This window comes from Teleopsis dalmanni, chromosome 2 (assembly GCF_002237135.1).
Source record: "Teleopsis dalmanni isolate 2A chromosome 2, ASM223713v2, whole genome shotgun sequence".
NCBI lineage: Eukaryota > Metazoa > Arthropoda > Insecta > Diptera > Diopsidae > Teleopsis > Teleopsis dalmanni.
The window spans coordinates 208,881,440-208,906,843 of record NC_051847.1 but is presented as its reverse complement, the minus strand read 5'-3'; the positions used below and the strand labels follow the sequence as shown (position 1 = coordinate 208,906,843).

Below are 25,404 nucleotides of genomic sequence, written 5' to 3'. Positions count from 1 at the left end.
AATAATGAATTTACAAAAGAATATAATTAAAATTTAACAATTAAAAATAACGATAATTATTATAATAACGATAATTACAATAAAATTACAAAATAATTAAGATGAAAGTATATATATATCTTTCAGAAGCTGTCTTTACCTTACTTAATCTTCTAATAATACACTAAGTAGCTTTCGCCTATTCTATCAAAGGTAAAATTAGAACGAATTGCGTAGATCTAAGATAATATAGTACTCTAAAGAAATCTCAAGACGGTCCGTCATAAGTCGGTTATTACATAAGTCAATCAAAGAAATATATATTAGAAACTGATTTTAAACTTTTTGTTAAAAGTCAGGCATCAATTATATTTGTAGTGTCTTTTTATATTAAATCAAAAGTCATTTAATCGTATATTGTGTCTCCAATTGAGGTTAGTAAGAGAAAAGTATTCATCCTCTGAACACCACTATGTAGTAAACTACTCCGCAAGTGTGTAATAAGTAAACTAGCACTAAAGTATAAATATTAGCTATATTATTTATTTTCTAATTATTTACATACTAATCTGTACCTTTAAATCATGATGTATGCCAGGTAGTAAAATTAAAACACTTGTGTTAAGATCAAATAGTTTTGGTTCTGTAAAAACTTAGGTAGAATTAATTAATATATGAATAAATTTAACTTAAGTAGGATAGAAATCGTTGCCATGAAGAATTACTAGGCACTAATATTGAAATTCTCAAAAAATTACAAAAATGGATTGGTCTTGAAACGGTTGTTCCAACATCACAGAAACTCTTTTTATGCATTAAAAACCAAATCACTAACAGAAAGACATCTAATAATGAGACTCCTTTGATATTGCAATGGACCTATAGCAGATTACTTGGAGTTTGATATATAGATTAACTTTTAACGTAACTTCACTTTTTACTCTGGAGTGATTTCTATTATATTTTTAATAAAGGTATCTACCTCTGAGTACAGTTAACAGAAAGTAAAAGAGGAGACAGAGTACGAGAAATAGGGGGTTGTAGATGGATTATATTATAAAACTTTCGTTCTGGCGCTTATTAGTTTTATTAAAGAAATCACTGCAGTATATTCATATATGTTTTTATTGGAAGTTATTATATAAGTTACTCGTTATATTTGTTTCAATATGTTCTGTATTACAAACCTAAATTAGGTTATAATCCAAAAAAATCGATGTTGCATGTTGAGTACTAAAATCTACACATGTTGGATTCTCTAATACTATCTTAACTCGCTGTTAACAATGAACTGCCTAGAATTATTTTTTATACCATATTTTATATCTTTCAGAGTAGACTCCATCAGTTACAATTTAATTATCGCAATTCTTATCTCGTTATCTCGTTCGTTATGGTCTTTGTAAAGAAGCATCGGAGAACAATCAAAAATGTAGTAGCAAAAATTGTAGATGATATAACATTGGGCAATTAATTGCGCTCAAATTTCTAATAGTGAACAGGTACAGTGTTACCCACATTCCAACGTTTTGTATAATATATATTCAGGAGACTTTCTACACATAGTATATTGCTTTTTATTTAAAAGGTATTAAAAGTAAGAATGTACAATTTTTACATTCAATGGAACGATTGACTTAAAACATTTTTAAAAAGAAAAGTATTTATGTAGTGTGATTTATTGAGTTAATTAAAGCATTGTTTGTGTATCATTTGTTCCAGTTCCATTAAAACTTTTGTTGTATTTCAGTTCTCCTTTCTCCACAAGTTTCTTTCTATAAACAAAAATTTTTATAGAAAAATAAACTATATTAACTAAGGGATACCTGCACAATGGAGCAAATTACCTGTTTTTATTATCCTTTGTACTGCGAAACAGAACGGGCTATTAAGTTTGAAGGATGTTAGCAACAAAAACGTAACAAATTAGAAACAAAAGAGCAGTTAAAGATATTGAGTGAGTAAAGAACAAAATTAATAAAAATAATGAAGAAATTAACAATGGCGTAAAACTTGGCATTTGTTGTGAAAGTTTGAACTAATGAAAGTATTAAATAAAACTTTATATACCTTTAAACTGAACTGCAAAATTTTGTTTGTTTTTGATTACAGCAGAGCCATTATTCTTTTTGGATAAAGTTTGAAAACAAAACGGTTTTGTTGAAAGTATTGATAGGTTGGTAGTAAAAATTAATTAACTAATTAGTATGAAATTCATGTACAAGTAACCATAGTTCATATATTTAAACTCTTTTATAAATACCCTTACATGCGTAATAATTAAACATGTAAATATTTTTCTTTAAATACACAATATTACACAATATTAAATAAGAAGAAAGTTAACTATAATTAATACCATATATCTTCAAGGTTATTAGAGCTATTATGTTGATTAGTCAGCAAAATGGGTTAGCTATAATTAAGATACAAACATATGTTTTTACTATTGCCAACAACAAAATAAGCAAAATGCGAAGTTTTCCAAATTTTATTTTTTGCACAACTGCTTCCCGATAGTCCTTAGTAATACTTACAATTATCATCAGTTTTTTATATAAATGTGGTAATTTCAAATTGGACCCAATTAGTGGAGCCGTGAATTTAGACGCCATTTATAGCAAAATTTAACACTGCGAGGTGCGATGATTTGTTAAAAAATAATATAAAAAAACCTGAGAAAATATAAATAGAAGCAGATTATATAATATTATTAAAAATATTCTTTTTTTCGAGAAAATTAAATGTAATTTAAAATAAAGGACTCAACACCTAAAAAATACACAAGAAATAAATGACTCAAAAAAGGAAAATGATAAAATATTCAAATGCAAATGGTTTCGACGCAGAATAGATTTTCTAAAGATAAATTGTTGAAAGGAATTGTAAACATTGTCCTTTTGAGTTCGCAGGAATCGCGTGGAGTACAACACAAAATGATAAATGGATGCGAAATAAAAATAATAAAAAAAAAATAAAATAAAATGAAATAGGAATGGTATCCATACAAAACGTGTAATTTATTTTTCTGCTGCTGAGGTCCTTCTCAAGTGTGTGAAGTTGATTATTTAAGTGGAATTATTTTTATTGTAATTTTTGAGTTTGCAATGACCAAGCAAATATATTAAAAATGAACGCAAAATACTCGTAATATAGTTAAATTAACCATAGATTTAAGATTAATATTATTTGGAGATATGTAGAGACAAATTTTTATAATATGAATTTATAATTCAATTTTATATAAGAAAATTACATGTAATACATCTAATTTAGTTCTTGAGAAAGTTGAAAAATAATAGAGAGAATGCCCATTAATATACACAATCTCAAGACAAGATTGGCATGAGTAATCTCTGATGACATTTACAGTAGGCATATGGTGTCCTATGTTGTGCCTTGTTAACCCCCTGTTTAGTTTAATGAGTGCTTTTTCTCTCAATGCTAGAGAAATTTTACAAATCATACATCAAGTTCTTTCACAAAAATTTTTGTTAGTTTGCTAGTTTCTATTTTGGAATAAATTCTTTCGTGAACTAATCTCATAAACCTACTCTAACACAAAAAAGTTATTCTGTAAAGCAAATGGTAAAAATGGGTTCTGGACTTAAAGGGGTTTTAGTATTTGGTCTAATTTATAGTTTATTACAATTTGTAACGCTGGTTTAGTTCTACATAGCTTTATTGATCATATTTAAGAAACTAATTGGGTTAATAGCAATTTTGAAGATAACCTTACTGCTGCTGTAAATATTAAAGTGCATTTTCACTAGATAATCCTACAATCCCACACTAATAAGATGACAAATTTTTCTGTTAAGAAGACTGTAGCTATATTTCTGGTAGAGGAGGAATACTGAGTTTGATTGTCCAAAAACCCCTTAGATCTAATGTCATTAAACGCAAATATTTATATCTTAGTTTGAAGAATTTTAATTATTTTCGTAGATATTTATATACATTCCAAGTACCACCTAGTGCCAATAGAGGTTATATTTATTTTAGCTCAATAAAAAAACATATACGTATTTTTATAAATATTTAGATATATTCTAATTGAAATTTTAGTATCATATTATTGACAAGTAATATTATTTATTCAAGTATTATTTTTCGCCTAGTTGCTTTCACAGTAAACTTATCTATTCAGCATATTAAGATTAAGATTAAGATTGGTATTTGGAGTATAAATATTTTGTACTCGTATAGTAATCCAAAAACCATTTTCAATTTACATACAGAAAAATATTTTGGTTGATTTAACCAGATTTCAACTAAAACTAAGGTCAAAATATTCGTCATGTTGGTTTAACCATACCGTATGTTGGTTTTCATGTCTTCTTTCCTTCTTGAGTTTAAATTTTTCTAACAAAATGTTCAGGAGAACTTGCTGAGACCAACTCATCTGTTTTAATGTGCTAATGAAACGCTTCTACACACCAAATGCAAAAAGCTGATACAATCAATCCAATAAAAGACTATGAATGAGAATGCAAACTAAATGTGAAGACGACTTAAAACCGAAGATATTAAATACAACAGTTATTTCTCATATTTTTTAATCGTTCAAATATTCCGATGCTTCTTCTTCCATCTATTATTTTTGCAAATTTCGCGTAATTCGTAATTGTTATTTAGGAACTCAATTACAAATTACTATTATACTATCATTCATAATTGAGGTTTTCAATTATAATTACATTTGTAATCTAGAAACTCAATCGCCAATTATAATTACTCTGTAATTGTTATTCAATTTGTAATGTGACTTAATTTAAACAGCTCTGTGGTCATAAAATGGTATGTCGTTTTACTAAGGCCAAATTTTAGAAAGACTCGTATTTGTAATCTAGAAACTCAAGCGTCAATTATAATTACTCTGTAATTGTAATTTAATTTGTAATGTAATTGAATTTTGCACAGCTCTGTAGTCATATAAATGGTATGTCGTTTTACTGAGGCCAAATTTTTTATAAGATAAGATAATTTTATTAATTATAAAATACATTTTTTGTTATTGTAGTTAAACTCTCTCTTTAATAACATATATATATATTTAATTTCTTAGTATATAAATTTTATTGTTTATAACTTACCCATGTAAAAAACAATAATTGCAATGTCAATTTCCATGCAATAAATGTGTGATTACAAGCTTTCACATTTTCTCAAGTTACAACTTGTAAAGTCCACTAAATTGTAATTAAAGTGCTCACAATATTATTAAAATATGTGATATGACAGCTTCTAACTTGGTTAAGTACTGCTATTAAATTATTATATGAAACAGACAAGTTTAAGTAATCTCATTATGTCGGTAATTCCTGTGAATTATGTCTGCTGTCCTTCATTGTAACAATAATCGACAAAATTGCTTACATCATTGATGGCGCGACTAGAATCCTGTGCTATCATATAACACAAATAAATTTACTTTGATTTGGTGAGATACAATATAATCACTTTCACCGTGTTAACATATTGACGTTGTGTGACGTGCTAAACCCCAGGACGCTGACGTATGCCGATATGCGCACAAAATAAATAAAAACAATGATTTTTGTGAAATTTTTAACTTTCCCAATGAAGGGATATTGACGTCAAATATTTAATAAAATGGTTTGTGAAGTAAAAAAGAATAGTTTGAATATGAATAGTTGTCAAAGAATTTCATATGCTTCACTTCGTCATACATAATAAAAGTTTAGGTCAAAATCAAATAAATGCTACAATGAATATTGCCACACTTTTGTTGTCATGTAAATATTTTAATTGGAATTCGTTTTATTGCAGTTGATTTTAATATTGGAAGAGTTCAATTGTAGTTCATCACTTGAAAAACGTTTATTGTTTGAATTTCAGTTAATTTAGAAAATTTTTATTTAATATTATAAAACAGCATCATATGGTAAAAATCTTATTATTTGCACTACATACACACATATATATCATTCACAAAATTTATTTTGCAGTGCTTTTATGCTATATAGAAATTCTCAGAATACTAATGTATATAAATACTAATATTTATATTCAGTTGCATAATGCATAAGAAGTTTTAATTTAATAAATTTGATTGATTGATTTTTAATGAAATTTTACTTGAATAGTGAAAAAGAAATTCAAACACGTGCATTCAATATTGCAAGGACGTACTATGGTGAAAGCAATCTGAACCTGAAATAGTGATTCAATTTTATTTTGAAATATTCTATTATAAATTTACTGCATTAAAAAGCTATGTGCATTTAAATCACAATAAAAAACGTGCCAGCATGAAAAGTTTACAAAAACTGAATATATATGCAGCAATTATATATCAATCATACGCACTGTGGAACCTCTGCGAAGCAGTAAATGCACACTGTAAAAAAAAATCGGATATAACGAAATACTGAGAACTGAGAAGTGAGATCTGGTGTAACGTGTCAATCAAATTTTTGTTAAAAAAAAGTTTTTGATAGCAAAATGTGTTAGTGATACGTTCCGAATTTAATTTAAGTTGAGTGATATTTCATTGTAGTGTAGTGTTCTTTCTGTAAATAAAATTTATTATATTTCAATATTGATATGCACGTAGTTGACTATATTTTTAAGGAAAATTTTCGATTAGCATTGCAAATATAAGTTATTCGTAAAATATTTGGTTTCAATTAAGACATATTTACTTAATTAATTTTCATTTAGACAGATAATTCTAAAATATAATAAAAAAAATGACGGATGAATTGATAAAAGATATTTCCATTTAATCAATACTAACAAATTAGTTACAAACAAGTAAGCTTTGTCAGAGAATATATAAATTTAGTATGAAATCGCTTCATTTAATATTTAAAAGAAAAATCAGTAAAAACCGTACATTATTTTGACTATAGAGATTTCTATAGAGAGAATTATTATTGAACCAATGTTGGGAATTTTTAAGCCACGATCTCCTTTGTCTATTATGGCCTAGGCCTTTTTATGCAAGTGAAATATATCGTAATTGAGATACATTGAAGTTATCTAATGGCCTGCCACTGCAACCAACCAACCAACCAAGTAGATCGCATTTCTGTGAGTACCTACCCTGTGATATGAATTAAATCGCCATTATTACTGTTTTTGTATAAACGCACACCCCACTGATTTTTAACATATGTCGATTTAATTTATCGATATAATCTATCGATGTGTATTGCTTCGAATTCCATTTGTCAAAAACGTGAAAGTGCAACTAAGAATACAGAAGCTATAAATTAAAGTATATATAAAAATCGTAAATAATCCATTCACTGTCAAGTGCATGGAATTTCTTTAAATCATAGTTATTAATTACCTAGATATGTATTTAAAGACATTTAAGTTCTGTTAATCTAAGATCCAAATCTAAGAATCTGAATCTAAGAAGCCAAATGAACATTTAAAGTGTAGAATGTTGTAGTTTAGATTGCAACAATTTATAAAAATTTACTGATTTATTAATAAGATCGTATAATATGCCATATATCTCGCAGTCAATTTCATAAGAGAAAATCTTAAAATACATAACTCAATTGATTATCCTGTACTATTCAAAGTAAATACTTTCCATAATAAAATAATAAACAGGATTTTCGAACAGTAGTGAACTATATCAACAAAACTAAATTTTATATTATTTTAATTAATTGAATTTTTGGCTGACCATACAGCTGTTTCGAGTAATGGCAAACATCCATCATCAGTGGTCTTGAAAATATTTCTTGAATTTATTTATTCGTAAATAATTTTTTTTGAAAATGCAAGTACCAGAGATTGAACTCGTGCCCTGCTAAATTTGAAGCTCAGAGTCAGCGTACTTTAACCAACTGACCCAAATCCGAACTTAACTTTTATGTTCTAAAGTTTTGATACTTTCATAAACCAGCTTTAGAATAATTGAATTAATTAATTATATTTTTGTTTTTAATTATTAAATTTCAATTCTATTATGTTTGTAGAGGCATTATTAATTGTAGCATTTATATATTCTTTCTTATGTATAGAACCTAATCTAGGAACAAAATACTGAGAAAGAAAAGAATTAAAATAATTATTTATAGCTAATATTGAACTTAATTAAAATTTTGAACTCTCCTTGATTTTTATATATTTTATTTATTAAAATTCAATTCGTATAAAAAATTATGACACTTTTATTGATTGAAGTTTCAATTTTATTGAAGCAGCTTTTCAATCTTACGCTTTTATTATGTTTGGCTTCCTTTGTTTTATATTCATTTATATGCAAATTTCTGTTTTCATACTTTAAGGATTCAACTACTTTTGCCGAACGTTTGTTTATTATATTTTTGGATTTAAGGTAACCCTTGGCTAAAGCTTCCATCCTAAAGCACTTCAATCAAACTATTGCACTTGAAGTGGAAAAGTAAGCAAAGAAGCACTTAATCAAGGACTCAAATATTGCATAATTTTATTGTTGTTTATATTTGTATAAGCATAATTCTTATTAGATATTCAACATATATTTACTTGCATAATAATATATTATTTTGAAATTATCATCAGTAAACAAGCAGTCACTTAACACTTTATGCATTTCCAACTAATGAAACCATTATTAAAATCGTTTGTCATTCCGTATCTTAATGACTTTAACTTTTGCTTGCCATGTGGAAGAAAGTAGCAATTTAATTACATGAAAAAGCATTTCATCGTAGCATTGAAATCATCTGTCATCAGCGTGAAAAAATGTATGGGAATCGCATCACTTTGCATTGAAAAATATAAAATGTGGCTTCGGGCTTGGTTTTGAAATTGCGAGCAATTAAGTTCATGTTTTCCGGCGTATATGTTTTCATCAAAGCAAAAAACCATTCATTCCCTCGGACGAAGGACTTGAATTAATTTATTCACATGCGAACGACAGATGAAAAGATACTTTAAATGTTATTTTCTTTAAATGTGAAAAGACAAACACACAGAGAAAAATTACTTAAGAGGAAAATGAAAGCAAACAAAATGTATATAAAATTATAATAGAAAATTTGTTTAAGTGCGCTTCAAGTGTACTCTCAATTCTATTCAATTTATGAATAGGAAATATTGAAAAGTGAAAAATAAACAAATAAAATTAATTTTATATTATTGTTAAAGGAAAACAAATTGATTAAGACAGATTAAGTATAAAGCTTAGGAATTATTATTTTATTTGAGTTCCTATTTCTGATTGTGTATATTAGAATTATTTTCCATTTAAATTGTTTCAAATTAGTTTTTTATAAATAATTAATTTAAATAAAGAAATTTATTTCAATTGCATGCATAATATTTTTGAAAGTAAGGAATTAAAGGAATGAATTTACTAATTAAAAATGTCTTAATTTCAAGCTTTTAATTTATATATCATATATAAAGATATTTGTTTTAAAATGATAATTTTTATAGACGACATAGCAGAATAGCACTACATTTTTATAATCAGAATGATTTTAATTATGTTTGGAATTACTTTATTAATAAAAACAATTATAAATCAAAATATAAATAAACTTCTTTGCAGTATAAACGTACCAACACCTCCCTAAATGGAACGCATCGACACTTTCAAAAGGGCAATACTTCAAATTATATAGTAAAACAAATCTTTATATAAAAACTAATATTTATAATACTTACCTTTCCACTTACTGTCGTTCTTTGCAAGAGGTTATATTCCGAACAGATATATATACAATTTTACGTTTTTGAAATCGACATGAATAATATGACTTAATTAAAATAATATTTTATATTATTGTTTTTATCCAATAGTAGTGAAACTGCTGTTAAAAAATTTTTTTTTATTATATTTATTTAGTTGAATTTTTGATTGACAATCAAGTTGTTTCGAGTATTGCCACTAAGTTCAAACAAGTACGACTTTGGGTCAGTGGGTCCAAAGCACTGCCTGAAGCATGAACACCGACTTTGAGCTACAAATCTGTCAGCGTACAAGTTCAACCCTTCGTGACTATTTACGAGTAATTAAATATAAGAAATAATTTCAAGACCACTAATGATGGATATTTGGAAATCCATCATCATATATGTTAAAACTTAACTTTATCACATTTAGATTTTCCTTTACAGCACTACATAAAATCCCATCCAGTAGGATTTTACTGTTTCGGCAGCAGTATTTTTCGTTGCTTTCATCCAGTCTTGTTTATTACAACATCTTATTTTCTCTATTTCTAATTGAATTTAGTAGAAAACTCTCTTTAAATGTCAACACAATGTGAATTTTTATCTTACACCGCGGTTTTACCATTTTTTTTTTCATTACTCTATGTGGTTTTGGAGCGTTCTGGACACCTTTTCTGTTTAGCTGTCCAATCGATTTTTATACAATATAATTTTTTTTTTTTAGTTGATACAACATTCACCCAACAATAGATATAACATTGTTAATAGTCGGAAATGGAAAATACTTAGTTCCCTTAAAAACTTTCTTACGCCCTACCAAAATTAAAATTATTAATTGTCTGAAGGTATCCCGATCAAACTGCAATCTTTCGTCAGTTATAGCCTATGTCGTATTTGCAATTTACTATAAAAATATGCAAACTGGTGGAAATACAGATCAGTACTGAGAAACAGCAATAACTCAAACATTGCAAAAGTGCAAAATAGTTAAATAAAATTCTCAAGGATCTCGTAGATGTGGCTTTCCAATCCAGAGATTCGATAACTCAGTAAATAAAATAGAATAGACAAACTTTATTTTTCCACAAACTCCTTATCAAGGGCGGTTATCCTCGTCATTCTGAAATTATAGGTGAGCTACACAATAAGATAAGCAATACTTCGTTTTTCACACTACCATAAGATTTTATATTGAGTTAAAATTAGTAGCAACTGCTATTTAGACATCTAAGTTATATAGTGAAGTCTGAAATATCTTTGAATTTTATGACTTCGGGTTGAGTAATAGCATCTTTCTGTTTTTTTTTTTTATCCAGCAAAGTGAAAGAAAAATCAACATACTCTTTTTACTTCAAAGGTATACGACAATTCTAGACAGAAAGAATCGTATTTTTGTTGTAATTAAAATCTCTCATAAAGTCTTATAAAGATGCATATGTTCAATATAAAAACCTTTCAAATTAGCAATAATATATGTTATAATAATATATTAATATAATATATTATATATATTAATATATTGTTTTTTGCTAGATTTGTTATTCAGCTTCATAAAATCAATGCAGTTGTCAATGTTATTATTGTTATGATGGTAACCCTGCTCTTTAGCGTTGGAGTGCTTTTGCCAAAAGTATGTCATTACTTAAGTTAGTTGAGTAAGTAGTCGGGATATATATTTAAATTAAGTAGATGACTCCTAAGTTAAAAGTGTTGATTGTAATCTATCAATTTGATCAAAAATAATAATGTCCAGTTTATTGAATTTTCCTTTTTATGAAATGATTTATTTTTTATGCTTATATCTTTAATATATTTGTTAATATAAAATGATTGCGAAAGATCATTCATATTATACATGCAGAAATAATATTTATGTTTTAATAATAAAAATTCTGAGAAAATTTTAGAAATTTATGTTAGAATCACACACTCTTTTCAACATCTTATTTCTTTTTTATTGAAATATTATACAAAACATTAAATTTTTAAAGAACATAAATATGAAATCCTTTTTATAAATGACAAGAGCAAGCACAGCTTGCCATAGCGCTTTTTGTTTATTGGCACTTGTGAAAATATTATGCGAATTTATTCAGAAATGTTGTGAACTTTGATGCAACATGTTGCAGGCAATAATCGTGGAGTAATGTTTGCTGTAAAAAAAGAATTGTCAAAATTATGTGCAAATAATGTAAATATGCAGACTTCTGCAATATTTTTTTCCATAAATATGCGATTTTCGTTACTAACAATAAAACATAGAAGTGATTTTTTGTTTTATTTTTGCCACCGCGGGTAGTCCTTGCATTGTTATTGTTGCTCATGTGGCGTTGGTATAGAATACGCAACAGCATCGAATAGCAGCTGGATTAGCTGGTGAAAGAATACTACTAGAAAGTTATTTATTGTTGAGAAAGTAAAATCCTCTCGTATCTCGGTTTTTTGATTTTCATATCAAAACTTAAGCGTACTTGTTCTTGAATAACTTTGAACTGAACAACTGTAGCGCATGAGTGTCAAAAAAACTTTATTAAGCAATAAAAGCTTACTATATAGTATTTATGCTAAAATTTTGCATAGAAATACAAGCTGGAAATGGAAACATATATATAAAAGTATTAAGAACAACAAAATATTTTAAAATAAAATAATCTTTAATAGAATAACTGAGTGAAAAAAAATGTTTGTGCTGGAATGAATGTAATAATAATACAGATATTTTCATAGTATAGTAATTCCCCCTATAACACGATACCATTAAAACGGGTTTTCATATTCTTCTTCTTCTAGGTGCCTTGTCCGCTTCGAACGTTGGCTAACATGATTGTATTTTGACTTTATCTACAGCTTCTCGAAAAAGTGATCTTGTACTTTTATTGACGTAAATTCTTCAGCCATAATATTCTCCATCTTCCAGGGCCACGTCTGCCTTCAATTCTGCCTTCAATGATTAATTTCAGTAGTCAGTACTTTTCCGGATGGCTCAGAATATGATCAAAAAACATACTATTTACGGCGGTTCACTGTCTTTAATTTTTTTTTTCATATTACGCGATTTCAATACATGGACATTCCCCCATATAATGCGGGGATTTGTATATGTGGAATTGTACCTTTGCATGTGTGCATACGGGGTGTCCCATACACCCTTATAACGCGTTTTTCTATAACGCGGAACTAACCTAATGCGTTATAGGGGCGTATACTGTATATGATAATGACTGAGATTTCTTGATTATTCGAAAACACATACACTTTGGGTTTATTTATGTATCATACATACAAATTAATGTATAATAATTAATTCATATAACATATATCAAACATATTATAAATTAAGTAACATAATTAAATTAGATAAATTAATTTTATTAACGATAACCCCAACCGAATTATGTGCATAAATAAATCTTAATTTGTTAAAGCTTAGTCTGTCGCAGGTATTTTCCATAAGTCAAATTTGTCTGATTTATTGCAATTGATATTAAATTAATTTTTCACTATTAAGTCCTTTGTATTGAAATAAATAATTGTGCTTTTATGTGGTCCTGTGTGTGTACCTTAATGTGTGGTTATGAACGCACAAAGCCGCCATTTTGATTTATGTTTCGTACATGTCGCTTTTGTGTTGACCATTAATGTGTGGCGTCCATTATTCTTCTTGGTGGACGCAAAATGGCTGTGATTTGTGTTTCTGGCAGTTGACTATTGCGTTTGTCTGCAGTGTTTGTTTGCATTTAAATGAAATGCGGTTAGAGCTGACTATATGAGAATGAGAATCAAACCTTATACATTTGCATAGAAATGAACATTTTGCATTTATATTGTGTGAGGTGAAATCATCAATTTTCTGCAGTTATTCCAGTCAATTGTTGCTTGAAACAATGAAAATGCTTAATTGGCACTTTGTTATTCAGAATTATATTACTAATATAAGTATAACCATATAAATACATGGTTGAGTAAATATATTGTGGTGGTAGAAATAACGTTTTAGTATTCAAACGTTCGTTTACATATTCAAATATCATTATTCGACTATGAGTATCTGGATAATTATGGTAAAATCTGGTTCTGACAAGGTGTTGTATCGAAACAGTTTCAAAATTAATACGCTTTTGCTGATACTGAAGTTCAAATCAACATTTTTTACAGAATAGGATCAAAAAAAAATAGGTTGAGATATAACAAAACTGATCTGGTTCTGTTATGAATCTTGGTCTGAAGTAGTTATGTTTTATTATGTCAGTATTAGCGAAGAGTAATTTTCTTGAAATGCAATAGAACACAAAGCCTGATGAGAGTCATATTTTTTATAGGGATAATGATGTTTGAATTAACAAAAATCAATACTTTTAACTATTAAAAACAGAGCTATATTTGGTAATACGACTCCGAAAAAGAAGTGAATAATATTTGTCTTAGAAATCAGCACAAAATTTTGGAAAGTATAAGCAAAAGATAGTAATGATAGTTAGGAAAAGACTGACATGGAATAGCATGTCTAATACCGATAAATATAGATATGGCATCAATTATTTTCATTTTGATGGAAAATTATTTTGTTAAAATCAATATAGTCATTTAAAAAGCTATCTTAGTCTTTCCAATAATATATTTTTATTGGTTAATTGTTTAAATAATAAGAATTTATATGTCATTATATTAAGGTATACATACAATATGTTTAATGATATATCAAACTTTTAAATTGTTATTATAAATCGTTTTTGTTATTTAATGAACAAGTTAAGGAAAAAAAAAGACAGCTAATACCTTTAAATCGAAAAAGAACACCAAGCTATAAATCTTTGTGGATCTCACGATTTTAATTGAACGACTCTTATATTATTTTATTTTTGGATTTAATTTTCAATATTGCTTACTTGTGAATTCAATTAAAGTTAAGTAAGATCTTTCAATAAAAACACTATATTTTAAAAGCGAGACTCTTTCAACGAATGGCTTACTTGATATTTACTAGTATAACATATTACTAAGTAGGAGTTATATTTAATTTTATAAATATGGTTGCATATAAATCTAAATTATGTTTTATTTTATAAATACTGCATAATCGAATGAGAAACACTGAAAGGTAAATATGTGGAAAGCTCAGTGACTAAATATCTTCATGTACTTTACACAACCTTATAAACTATTAGTTCCTTATATATATATAAGTTATATATAAGTAATATATATTATATTAATAAATTAATTCGCCGTTCGGCTCGTTTTTCTTAAAATAAAAGTGCATCTTATGAGCTTATAAAATAAAGTATTTTGAAAGGTACACAAGTTAACAACGCGTGAACTATCCTCATTGCATGTAATTTTTATTTATTTCCGAACTTTCCATAATAATTTAAGCTTCCTTATTTTCCTTATTTTAACAATTTTTTAGTCTACTTACTCGAAATCCGCTATAGTAATTTGTATGCATTTATCACATCCGCACAAGTTGCAGAAAATATGTTTATCCTCTACTTATTCACATTGACTGCGGAAAATAACTTTTGGAAAGAGTTCAGTAAATTTTCTTAATATTTTTATGGTGTTGAGTTTACACGAAATATTTTTACATTTTCTTCTTCAAATAATTTCAAATTTATTTTCTGATAAATTGCAACAATTTAAAATGCTCCATGTGAGCAACTTTAATATAAAACAAAATTCAACGTTTTCCTCTAGGAATTTCGCACAACGACTTGAAAAATTTGAAAATGTTTAGAAAAAAAAATAAGTAAATTTACATAAAAAACGAGATATAATTTAATATGTACTAAATTATTAAATATATACAATTTCATATGTATGCAGATTTAATTCATTGGGGGGTTTCAAACGAATAAAGTTAAATGAAACTTAAATAGTTAGGGTTCAAAAACAATAGTTTCATCATATATGTATAAAATTGAACATTATATTTAAAATTAAATGATAAAATAAAAATATAAAATGAGTGATTTCACATTTATGACTTAAGTATCGAAATTAAATGAGTATGAGTATAAGTCAGTATTATGACTTATGTTACGACTATGTAATAGGCCCTAAAAGAACACTGAACAACTCAGTCTTTTTAGATAATTAAATAATTCCTTAGAGTTAGTTGTAAGAATGACCGCTATATTAATGATCGATATAAATATTGTATTGCTAACAATACATATTGTAATAAATTTAATTGAAATCTAATGCATTCATACATATAGAGTATTTATTATAAATATATCTTTCGTAAGTAAATTTTTAATAATAATTTATACTGTAATACTACATTATGCCACATATAATAATTAAACATTTAACAAATTTTTGTTAATTTAACATTGTCAATGTCTGCGGCACAAAGCTTTGAATTCTTTTTGTTTTAAAAAATTGCAATTTTGATATCATAACACATGTTTTATGTAAAACGTACTTGAATTTTATAATTCGAACATATTACAATTTTTTAAAACGGATTTGTTAAGTCTGAATTAGACGTGCCGTAAGCAATCATCTATTCTAATTTATCTTATGGAAAACCATGAATTAAATGAACTATTTTTGCAGTTATAGTTAAGAGTATTCTGATATGAAGTAAAGTCAAAATTCTGCAAAAGTTGTTGGCAGCAAAAAAAAAACATTTGAAAAAGAGAAAAGACGAAGCAACGTAACTGTTTGACTATATTTGAAGTAGCCGTGTTTCGTTTTCACTTTTCGAAGGTAAAATTACCATTAATGGGAAGATATAAGAAGTCGACTATGTCCAAAAAAAAAATATTACGAAGCTTATGAAAAATATTTTACGTATAATGTTTATTATCTGGTAATAATATTTTCAAATCTTTACTGAATCCTTGCAAAAACTTATCATAAACATTAAATAGTTCCTAGTTAGAACTCTTCAGTATGATATACCAATTCCTGTTATATCCAAATTATTATATATACTGATATTTTCACTTCTTTAATGTTTTTATATATGTTACAAATGTTATATAGTAACCATTATTTTATACTTATATCATGATATGTTTTAAATTAATCTTTACATACATTTAAAATCAGTAGATAAATATGCTTTTAAATTCACAATGTTACAATATATAACTATTTCCTTTCAAAAGCTAAGAATAAAATTTATTTTATGTTAAACAAACACGCAAGAGATGCATTTTTGTAATTATCATTTCCGGCAAAATACTCGTACTGCACACACCTTATGCGGAACTTTTTCTACATATGAAGTTGTAATTTTAATATAACAAACTACAGACATGCCAAGAAATTGAATGAAAAATGCAACTGAAAGTTTTGCAACGGAAATACTGGAATCAGCAATTTAAATTGAAATGCCCTAAGAAGACACTAACACGGAAGGAAAATGGAAAATATTTTACACCGTCGGAAAGGATATAATATGTATGGAAAATAAATTATTGAAATCGAATAAATGTGCAAGTCAGATCAATAATATAAATGCAAATTGATTGCAACATGATAAAGCGACTACGGATTTGTTTTGAACTCAGTTATCAGAAAATAGAAATGTCAATATTAACAAATCCTTATTCTGCATGTAAATAGAAAAACTAAAGCGAATAAGTATGACAAAGGGTTTTAGAAATAGAATATAAATTTCAATGGAACACATATATTACTGGAAAATTTAAATAAAGTACTAATAAAAAACTAAAATTAATATAAATAATAAAAGGACACTTTAATATCTATTATTAATATAATAACTACTATTATGGAGCGATGAGACCAGTACAAATGAAATTAAGAATATGCCGAAATATGACTTCCATCAATTTGCTTTTTTAACTCTTCCTTTTATAAAAATCAATACATTATTTTTAAGAGTTATTAAAAAAATTTTTTTTGGTACATTAATTTAATATAAATATTGATGGAACGACGAGTCAAGCTTACAAAAATCCAGCAGCTACATTAACTATAACATCTTGTGAGCATAAAAGACGAGATTCCAGCACAAAGAATATTCAGAGCGATGGTGCCATCGTGGAGATGTGAGATTTTCTTTGAAGTAGAAGAAATAACAGTAACCTGTCGTAATTTGGTATATGAGACTTGCATCAAAGTGATGAAGAATATTAGAAACGGCCAAGATTGAACTGCGCTTGTGTTGACCAATCAAATAAGTAAGTACAAAAGAAAAGGACATAGTTATGAACGAAAATAAGATCATTTAAATAAAAAGTTATCGATGCTACGACCTAATAAGCAGTTTATATCTTCAAAATACACGCGAAGGGTCAAAAAATGTCAATCTAAAGTTAGAAATATTTTAAGTCGGTTTTTTAAATTAAACTGCACATTATAAAGGTTTGATGTTAATATATATTAAGACATAGAGAATACATACTTTCTCCTGGCTGAATATGGGATTTCAGTTGTCTTTTTCTCATATTTCTTATTTGAAAACTATGCTTCATATCTTACATTAATCTGTTATTTAAAAGATAAAGTTTTGTCTAACGTCACTCAATTGAGAAGATATTCAGACTGCTTTGGCACAACATTTTTTGTAACATATCATACTGATATAAATGTAGGAGGCGATTTTAGATAGATATTTATATTTAGAGTGATATTTGGAGTTATAGAACATATGATTTCTTTTAAATAAACTTTTATTTGATAACCAAAGATAAAAGGATTATATTTGGCATAAATTTTTTGAATTATTTGCTTTTAAAATACGGACATGATTCATTTGTCTTATGACTGAAGATTTCTTCTTGAATTAACATTCAGACCTACAAAGATTAACATTCAATATTGAAAATGGACTGCCCCGACAAACCTGTACTTCTTATTTGTTTTTCGGGTCATGAAAGAATCTTCTTCTTTTATATTGAGTAAAATACCTTCATAACATTTGGTTGTATATAGTTGGTTGTATATTTCTGTATACCTATTGTCTTAATTTATTGTCCTTTTATGACATTTATGGTTTTATTTATGTATGTGAATTATTTAAATTAAAATTAATTAGCAATACTTTTTAGATGGTGTTTAACTTTTTTAAGAACTTCGCTACAAAGATTTCAAAATTAATGTTGCCATATTAAATGTTTTGAGCCTTTCAGATAAATTAACTCATGTGGTGTTAATTAAAGTACTGTTGCATCAAACCTTTTAAATTATAAGAAAAAAAAATTAAGTAAAAACTTCTTCTGAAATTCGAAATTGTGAAGTAAAAATTTTTATAAATCAGTATCTTGCGGTTATGTTTATAAATATGAAAAAATCGCAAAAGAAACCCTTGCTGCCAGTTGTATTTAGTTCGGGGCAAATATCTTCCTTTTTGCGACAGGAAAAGCTTGTTATTTTTCAAAAATCAATTTAAAATACAAACAATTTTCTTAAAAAAAAACAATATTATTTTACGTGATTATTTGCTTAAGTTGATTGCAAGAAGTGAACTGAAAAATTGAAGGAGCTCCTTTAGTAATTTTAAGTACTATATATATATATATATATATATATATAATTTTATAAATCAATATTAAATCTTTTAAGGAACTGGGTCAATTAAAATATTCCACAAAAAGAAATTAAATGCTGGTTTTTGATTTTCTTAACTTTTATTCCAAAATCTTATATATTTTTATAGTATATCTTCATATTTTTTAACATTAGTTATACATATGGATTATGGAATAATTTTAAAATAATATTTCTATAATTATCTTCTCATCAAAATTTTTTTTTTTTTAAATATTTGATAGAAATAATAGAAATTTAAGATCCTTTGTCTGCTCTTGCAGAATTATAAAAAGATCCAAAAGTATTTATACTTTAAGTTTTTGTGTTTTTCATTTGCTGGTTTTAGCTAAACGCTTTTAAATAATAAACCTAGGACTGTGTACTATTTTAGTTATTATTTATTGTTACTCTAGACTCCATTCTTCGTTCTGTTGCTTAAATGAAACGTTTAGTATAAAAAGCAAACCAATATTTGTAGGGCTCTGAATGCGCCGATAATACCGTCTTATTTGCAAAAACAATTTTTTTTGGGCAAAGTGTATCAAGTAAAATACTGAAGATCAACAATTTTTACTATCATAAAATATCATCTTCATTAGCAGTAGCAATGTTGACGATATACACAGCGGTTTTGTATTTATATCATATCGAAAGTATTACCTGGATAGCATTATAGTTTATTAAATGATTAACCTATAGTAAAAATTGGGTTGTTTAATCTTAATATGTTTATTTTATAGTATTTTATTATTTATATTTTAAATAATATTATATTATATATTATTATATATTATTTTACTACTTAACTTCATACTTAATCTCTATTAAAAAGACAGACCTGTTGAGACTTGTTTATTAAGACGACAGGTCCTTAATATTCCATTTCCACTAAAAATATAAAACTACATTCTTCGTTTCTTTAATATAACTATAAATATTTTTTACTATTTTTACTGTTCGAAAAAAACCACTTTATTTGTTACTATTATAAAAGTTTAAAAGTTATAAAAGTAATTTTAATTTACTAAATATCTACAGTTAAATTTAAATAAAAATTATTTTCATTAAGAGTAAAGAGAAAGGTTATTTAAATATGAGTGCTAGCAAATATTTGCTGATACATTGTTTCAATCTGTAGAAATATTGAAAGCTGATGTTTGAATACTCCATCTATGATTTGCAAAAATAGACAAAAGTATCTCATAGATTCATAAACTTTTCATATTTCATGTCAGTTTAAAAATGTCAACAAAAATATGTCAACTCAAATTTTCAAATAAAAAGTATAGGAGATTACTTTCTGGCTTAGTGTTTGACTTTCGAAGCAATTCGGAAATAAAAGTTTAGAATTAACGAAGTACGTATTTTTGTTATGAAATTTTAACAATATGAACTTAACTTTCATATAAAAGTATTAAAAGCAAAACTAAAATAAAGTTGGCAAATTTTTATCTAGAAAATAAAGGATTTATTTTACAATAACTTTGAGTGAGGATTAAGGGTGCCATACTAAAAAAGGATTGATTTTTATATGTCAATACAGCAAAGAAATGATGGCATGGAAAGGTGATATAGATTTTTTTATCAATTGTGGAAAATGAAAAGAAGAAGTTTATTAATTGTTTGCAAAATTTTGATTTTCGATTTATAAAATAATAAAAATCAAAGAAATATTGTGTAATTACACACAAGTTGATTGACTAATTCAAGTGGATTTTTTGCATTGACAGATCGAGTTAGGTTACTTGTGCTAAAAAGCTATCTTTCATTATTTATATTGCAATGTATCTGGCTTGATTTAACTGAGTGTATTATTTCAATTTTATTTATATTCTTGGCAATGTGTCTTATTTTATACATATCACGATATATTGACTATTTTCGTACATTTTAAAATATCTTTACTTAAAAAATAAACAGGTATAGAACTATGATTAAAGAAGCAATATAAATTTATTCAAGTATCAGACTCTTTAATATATTCTTTTCATTCCAAAATATTTTTGAAAATATACCTCATCTATGCAAATGAATCCCAAACATAATTCTTTAATTAATAATTAAATTTTATAAAAGCTTTTACTCTTATCTGATAGACATACAAGGTATAGTCCAAAAATACGTATCCTAACTTATCCATATATGTTGTGTGTGTTCTTTCCCAACCAAGCTATTGAATAAAAGTTTTGTACAAAATTGAAGGTGCTTTTTCTAAAACTCATAATAAATTAGAAGAAGTTACATATGCTTTATCCTTGAACGAGCACAAACCTCAAGAGGATGCATCTGTAGTTTGCAGCTGAAATATGGTCTTGTGCATCAGGTATGATCAAGAGTACACAAGAATCTACATACGAATATACTTAATTTAGTAACAAAAATATCTTTTTGATTGAATTTAAAACGAAAAAAAATGAGGAATAAATTATTTTTTGTTGAGTGACTCTTATGTAAACAAGGATATGCAAATATAGTTCACGCACGTATGTATATGAGTATGAGCAAGTACTAAAATACTATTTTACATCTTCAAAAAACTATTATGAACTACTTTAGATACTCATGTGCATGTGCATAGATTTAAGTTGTTAAGCTTCAAGCTGGAAGAAAAAGTAATTCATGCATTCTGAAGTACATTTTTTTATACAATTTTTGAAAGCATCTGCTTGATTGGGAGCTTTTTTGCTTTTTTGCATTTTTACAATTTTTTATGGTATCTGAATATGATACATTTTTTATCACTGAATGAGCTTAATTGAAAAATTTTAATTGAAAATAGTTTTTAAAAAAAGGAATGCATAGCTTAAATTGCTTACTCTTAAATTTAAAAATTAAATATATAATATTGAAAGCATGTGGAAAAGAAAATGAAAAACTGTGTTTAATGTGAGAAAATTGACATTGACCTTAAATATTTAAAACTGAAGTACGAATTTCTTTCTGCAACAATGAACGGACGCAAAATGCACTGTTAGAGTACACCTTAAATATTTTAAATTGTGTAGTTTAACTTTAAATGAAATTAATGCCATTTATATAGCTTAAGAAAATATTTTCATAGTAAAAAAAAAATTTCATAGTAATAGTAACAAAACTCCAGAAAAATATGCGAACAAAAAAGTCAAGTACGGCTTTGGATCAGTTGGTTAAGGTGCGCTGATTCTGAGCTTCACATTTGGCAGGTCCCGAATTCGATTCCTAGTACTTGCAGTCTCAAAAATAATTATTTACGAATAATTAAATATAAGAATTATTTCCAAGATCACTGATGATGGGTATTTGGCAATACTCGAAACAGCTGTATGGTCAGCCCAAAATTCAATTAATTAAAATAATATAAAACTAAAATTTTTGTTGTTGTATTACACTACTGTTCGAAAAAAACCTCTTTAAGAAAATATATATATAATATTGTTGATAGATTGTAAAGTTGATAATTTAGCTTTGCTACGAGAAACGTGGAAGCGACTTATGTACTGCCAATCGCCGATGTAGATGTTACTTAAAATTAATTACGCTTAGTAAGATTTATTATTAATTTTATTAGTATTATAGTGTACATTAATAAAAAACACTATTGTCATTAAATTAATTACGCTTAGTAAGATTTATTATTAATTTTATTAGTATTATAGTGTACATTAATAAAAAACAGTGTTGTCATAATAATGCATTTATAATTATGGATATGAGATATGGAACTTCGACTATTGGGTTGATTGTTCCTCCCTCTGAGCTTAGAATATGTCACCAAGCTCTGTTGCGTCGATAAAAAGTAGTATGAAATCTAATTTACAGAGTTTTATAGCCTCTTCCGTAAAGGGTACACATACACAGGAGTATATTTCGTATGTGCATTAACACAGGCCATTCCAACAGCATATGTGTGGCTGACTCTTCATTCTCTTCGCAGAATCTACAGTTTGCGTAATGCTATTAACATAATTTATTAGTGATATAATTTTAAGTATGAAAGATATATTTAAAAGCTGCTACTCTCACTCACAGTTTATAAATGTGATTGCTAAAACTTTTCGCATATGGTTTACTAGATTTATGATATTTGTGCATTAAGGTAAGAGTTTAAGTACATCGATTGCATTAGTTGAGAAAGTATAATGTATACCGGTTCTAGCGTAATCAAAAATCTAACTGGGTACTGTGCTTTATCAAACCTAAACTATAATTACTGCTTCTCACGAAGGAATATATGCAATAGATTTTTTTAATAAATTTTGTTGATAGTAACCAACCAAACAATATTACCTCTCATGTTGTACTATACTCATGCTGTATTTTTTTAAACATATACTCTTTTTTACAATTTTAATATTTTTTCACACTAAAAAATGATGAATAATTCGTTTAGCTTTTTTGCACTGAAAATTTTGGTTCTTGCCAAAGGGTTAAAATAATTGTATTTTCTGCCAAACTTGCTAATAATTAATTTAGCCATCGTATATTTGAAAACACATATTTTCCATTTGCAAATATAAATTATTTTGTTTTATTTGCTATTTAAAAATTGAAAAACTAAAATGTCCCTGAGCACATTTTCACCAGAATGTATGTGTCAAACACAGTTCCGAAATTGCGGAAAAGTTGCATTAGATTCATTTGAGAGCACGTTCCTCAGCGCAGTTTGTGAAATACGTGTTGGTTGGAACTTACCCAGAAATTAGTTAGTCGGTAATAAAAGTAATATTATTATTTCGGTTTGAAATAAATTTTACTGCACACAAAAAGCTAACACAATGCAGTTTGAAAAATGGGTTTCTTTTAATAATAAATTGAATTATATTATGCATATTATCCTGTCGTTTTTAAATGAAGATACTTAATTCATTTCATTAAAATGCAATCCATGCCTGCATTTAAGCAAAAGGAATTTTGAAATTTCATTCAAATTCACAAATTTTAAAGCCAACGTATCGTATGAGTGATGTTTCTATGCAAAAATTTTGTGCAAAAGGTTTAGTAATATGCAGATAATATGCAATTTTGAAGAGTGTTCCAGCAAGCGGGCACAAATTTATATTACTTGAAAGCATTTCTGTGTAGTTGATTTATAACCTTTTTTTTGAACTGTGCTATATGCTGGCTTTACATATTTGTATGTAAACAAATTGCATATTTTTCTGACATAAATCCTACCTTTCTGTCATGTTAGTAGAGTCCTACATCTCAAACTATCAATCATAAACGTATGGTTTCGAAGCTTTGGAAGATATGTATAAAGCTCAGCAAAAATGAATGTACTGAAGGGGTAATTTGAATTAAAGAAGTCTAAGCAAAACAATTATTTCAGAGGGATATAATTTGTTATAAGTACAATATTATAGCATCAATAAACATTTCTTTAAAAAATAATGAAGCAACATGACACTAACCATTAATAAGTTAAAAAATATATTTTTGAATGCTTATTATTATTCTATACTCCAGTTATGAATTTTAATTATTATAAAAAAGATAAAAAAGTTGAAGAAGTAAATGTAACTCATTTCTTTAGAGACTTCAAATATAAAACGCTTTATAGATTGCATAGCACAATCAAAAAATATCCTAAGCATTATTGCAGAATTATTGACCGGTCACTGTAGATTGAATGATTATCTATGGAAGTTAGGAATTCAATCCAACTCAGACTGTTGATATTGTAGAGAAGAGAGAGAAACTCCATACATGTGCTTGAGGAGTGCCCAGCACTGATGCACAAGCGGAAAAAACATCTAGGAGCATATTTCATGGATCATAAAGATACAAGACATGGAAAGATAGTCTCTATAGTGTCTTTCATTAAAGAAATCGAACTTGAGAACTCGAATACTTTAATCCGACTAAGGGGCATAATAGATCGTTTAGGTCGCAGTGCACTTTCCCTTCTTTGCAGTAATAATAATAATATTAACTAATTTTTTGAGATAGATGTTAAGCATTGAAAAAAATGAAGTATTGATGCATTTATAACAATAATTGTATAAAGAATTTTCAGAAATTTTAAGAAAATAACATGAATATAAATACGATCTCTCAGTTTATATGCATTTCATTGAATTATTTAGTCATAGTTTCAAATTATTTTAAATGGTTTTTGGCCACTAATAAAAAAATTATATGCAAAAAGTTGTAAGAAGTGTTCCTTATGTTTTTTAATTAAGATTTTCTATAGACTTTTTACATCAAATTCTTAAAAACGTCAGATTTGTAAATAATTCATAGCATAAATCATTTATATATCATAAGTTATTTATATTAAATATA

At 26.8% G+C, this 25,404-nt stretch overlaps 1 protein-coding gene across 1 annotated transcript in view; it reads right to left on the bottom strand.

Moving 5' to 3' along the window:
- Positions 1-1,669: 1,669 nt before the first annotated feature.
- The window catches only part of LOC119676655, a 71,481-nt gene continuing 47,746 nt past the window's right edge, over positions 1,670-25,404 (bottom strand). The window contains exon 5 of the mRNA XM_038087905.1: positions 1,670-1,754. Coding sequence (XP_037943833.1) covers positions 1,670-1,754 — 85 coding nt within the window. The remainder of the gene's footprint in view (positions 1,755-25,404) is intronic.